Source organism: Budorcas taxicolor, chromosome 15 (genome assembly GCF_023091745.1).
Source record: "Budorcas taxicolor isolate Tak-1 chromosome 15, Takin1.1, whole genome shotgun sequence".
NCBI classification, from domain to species: Eukaryota; Metazoa; Chordata; class Mammalia; order Artiodactyla; family Bovidae; genus Budorcas; species Budorcas taxicolor.
The window spans coordinates 76,321,172-76,323,102 of record NC_068924.1 but is presented as its reverse complement, the minus strand read 5'-3'; the positions used below and the strand labels follow the sequence as shown (position 1 = coordinate 76,323,102).

Sequence of the window (1,931 nt, the reverse complement as noted above, 5' to 3'; positions counted from 1 at the left end):
AACAAAGACGGGGAAGTGTCCATGAATTTAAACTACAAAAACAGATATATATAAAAAACTAAGAAATATGAAAATAATAATCAGCATGATGAACAAAACATATTAATGTATATACAGAGAAATTATGTATCAATACAGTGAATATCTTTGTTATAACTAGAATTATCTGATTTGAATAGGAAGTGATGCATTATTTCCCTGTACATACACAGGCAAAGAAAAAGCTAGTTTTTAAGAGTATTACAAAGGGGAGACAAGCACCAAATAAAGAGGCTTGACTAGTTGATATTTATGCTTCTTGGGGAGCATAGGTTTCTGGGAGTGACGTTATGCTATTGACTCTTGAGCCAGAAAGTATATGATACAGACGTAGCAGTCCCAGAGTTGGTTTACCAACAAAATGGATGATAGAAATCAGGGACAAACTATTAAACTTGGATAAGAAAAATAAAAAATAATGTACAAAACCAGAAGGTAAACCTACAGAAAGAACAGGATGTGGCTCACAAGCAGAAACATAGAAGCAGACAGCTGACACGAGGAATGGGCTTGTGCCCCACAAATGGATAGGACTTCATGTTGTCTCTCTGAGACATTGGTTAAAATAATACAGATTTTGCCAGGTGCTCATTCTGCCTATTCCCCTAAATGCCCCACTGGAACACATTTATACTGTCCACAATAGAATGAGAACATTTTCTCTTTTCCATCAGTTCAATTATACTTAAACTGACAGAATTAGCAGTTGGCATCTTTCTGCTCTTCGCCATCTCGAGTCAGACTTTGTTGCACCATAACTTTCTCATGGCCTGTTTGACTTCTGCATTCCTCAGAGTGTAAATCAGAGGGTTGAGTAAGGGTGTTAAAATAGTGTAAAATACAGCCACCATCTTGTCCACTGGAAATACAGTTAGAGGGTGAGCATATATGTATATACATGGTACAAAGAATAAGATAATAATAATAATGTGAGAGGTGCATGTGGAAAGGGCTTTCCTTCTTCCTTCTGTGGTACAGTTACTCAGAGAATGTAAGATGGAACCATAGGAGATAAGCAGCAACAAGAAACTCACCATGCATATGGTCCCATTGTTAAACACTATGAGTAGGTTGATGACATAAGTATCCACACAAGCAAGTTTCAACAAAGGTTGCATATCACAGAAATAGTGATCAATAACATTGGGGCCACAGAAGGGTAATTTCAAAACCAAGAGAATCTGTGCTGAAGAATGGATACAAGACCCCATCCAGGCCAGTCTCACCAGTGCACCACAGACACGCTGGCTCATGATGGCTGTGTACCGCAGGGGCTTGCAAATGGCCACATAGCGATCGAAGGACATGAGGACAAGTACCAAGATCCCCATGCACCCGAAGAAGTGAAATGCAAAGATCTGGGTCATGCACTCATTGTAGGAGATGATTTTCTTCTCAGATACAGAATCTACAATTAGCCTAGGGGCAGTGGTTGTTGAAAGACAGGCATCAACAAAGGACAAGTAGAAAAGGAAGAAGTACATAGGGCTCCCAAGTGTCTGGCTATATCGTATGGTCATCACAATTAGGAAGTTTGCCAACAGAGTCCCAAGGTATAGAAATAAGAAGATAACAAATACTACTTTCTCCTTTAGTACATCCTGTGTTAACCCAAGCAGAATGAACTCATTCACACTGCTGTTCTCCATCATGGTTATGGTGAATATAGAACAGACAGAGCTGAAAAGTGGTTCATCTGCAAAAATCGAGTTGGAGAAATGATGACTTGGCAATAGCAGTTTATTTGGATCCAGAATTGCAACTTTTAGAGTTCTAATTTCATCAAACGTGTAATTTAGTGTTTCTCAAAGTTTTCATACTATACTATAGTTTTCAGACTATACTCACTCAGGAATTTTTTTTTTTTTAATGTTGACATGCTTTAAACATTG

At 38.3% G+C, this 1,931-nt stretch overlaps 1 protein-coding gene across 1 annotated transcript; it reads right to left on the bottom strand.

Moving 5' to 3' along the window:
* Positions 1–776: 776 nt before the first annotated feature.
* LOC128060510 (olfactory receptor 4C11-like) lies at positions 777–1,691 on the bottom strand. The gene has a single exon (XM_052652914.1). It carries the CDS (start codon positions 1,689–1,691, stop codon positions 777–779), a length of 915 nt encoding a protein of 304 aa, XP_052508874.1.
* Positions 1,692–1,931: the final 240 nt, after the last annotated feature.

Coding starts and splice junctions, on each gene's coding strand:
- LOC128060510 (XM_052652914.1), bottom strand. CDS start 1,691: ATGATGGAGAACAGCAGTGTGAATGAGTTCATTCTGCTTGGGTTAACA.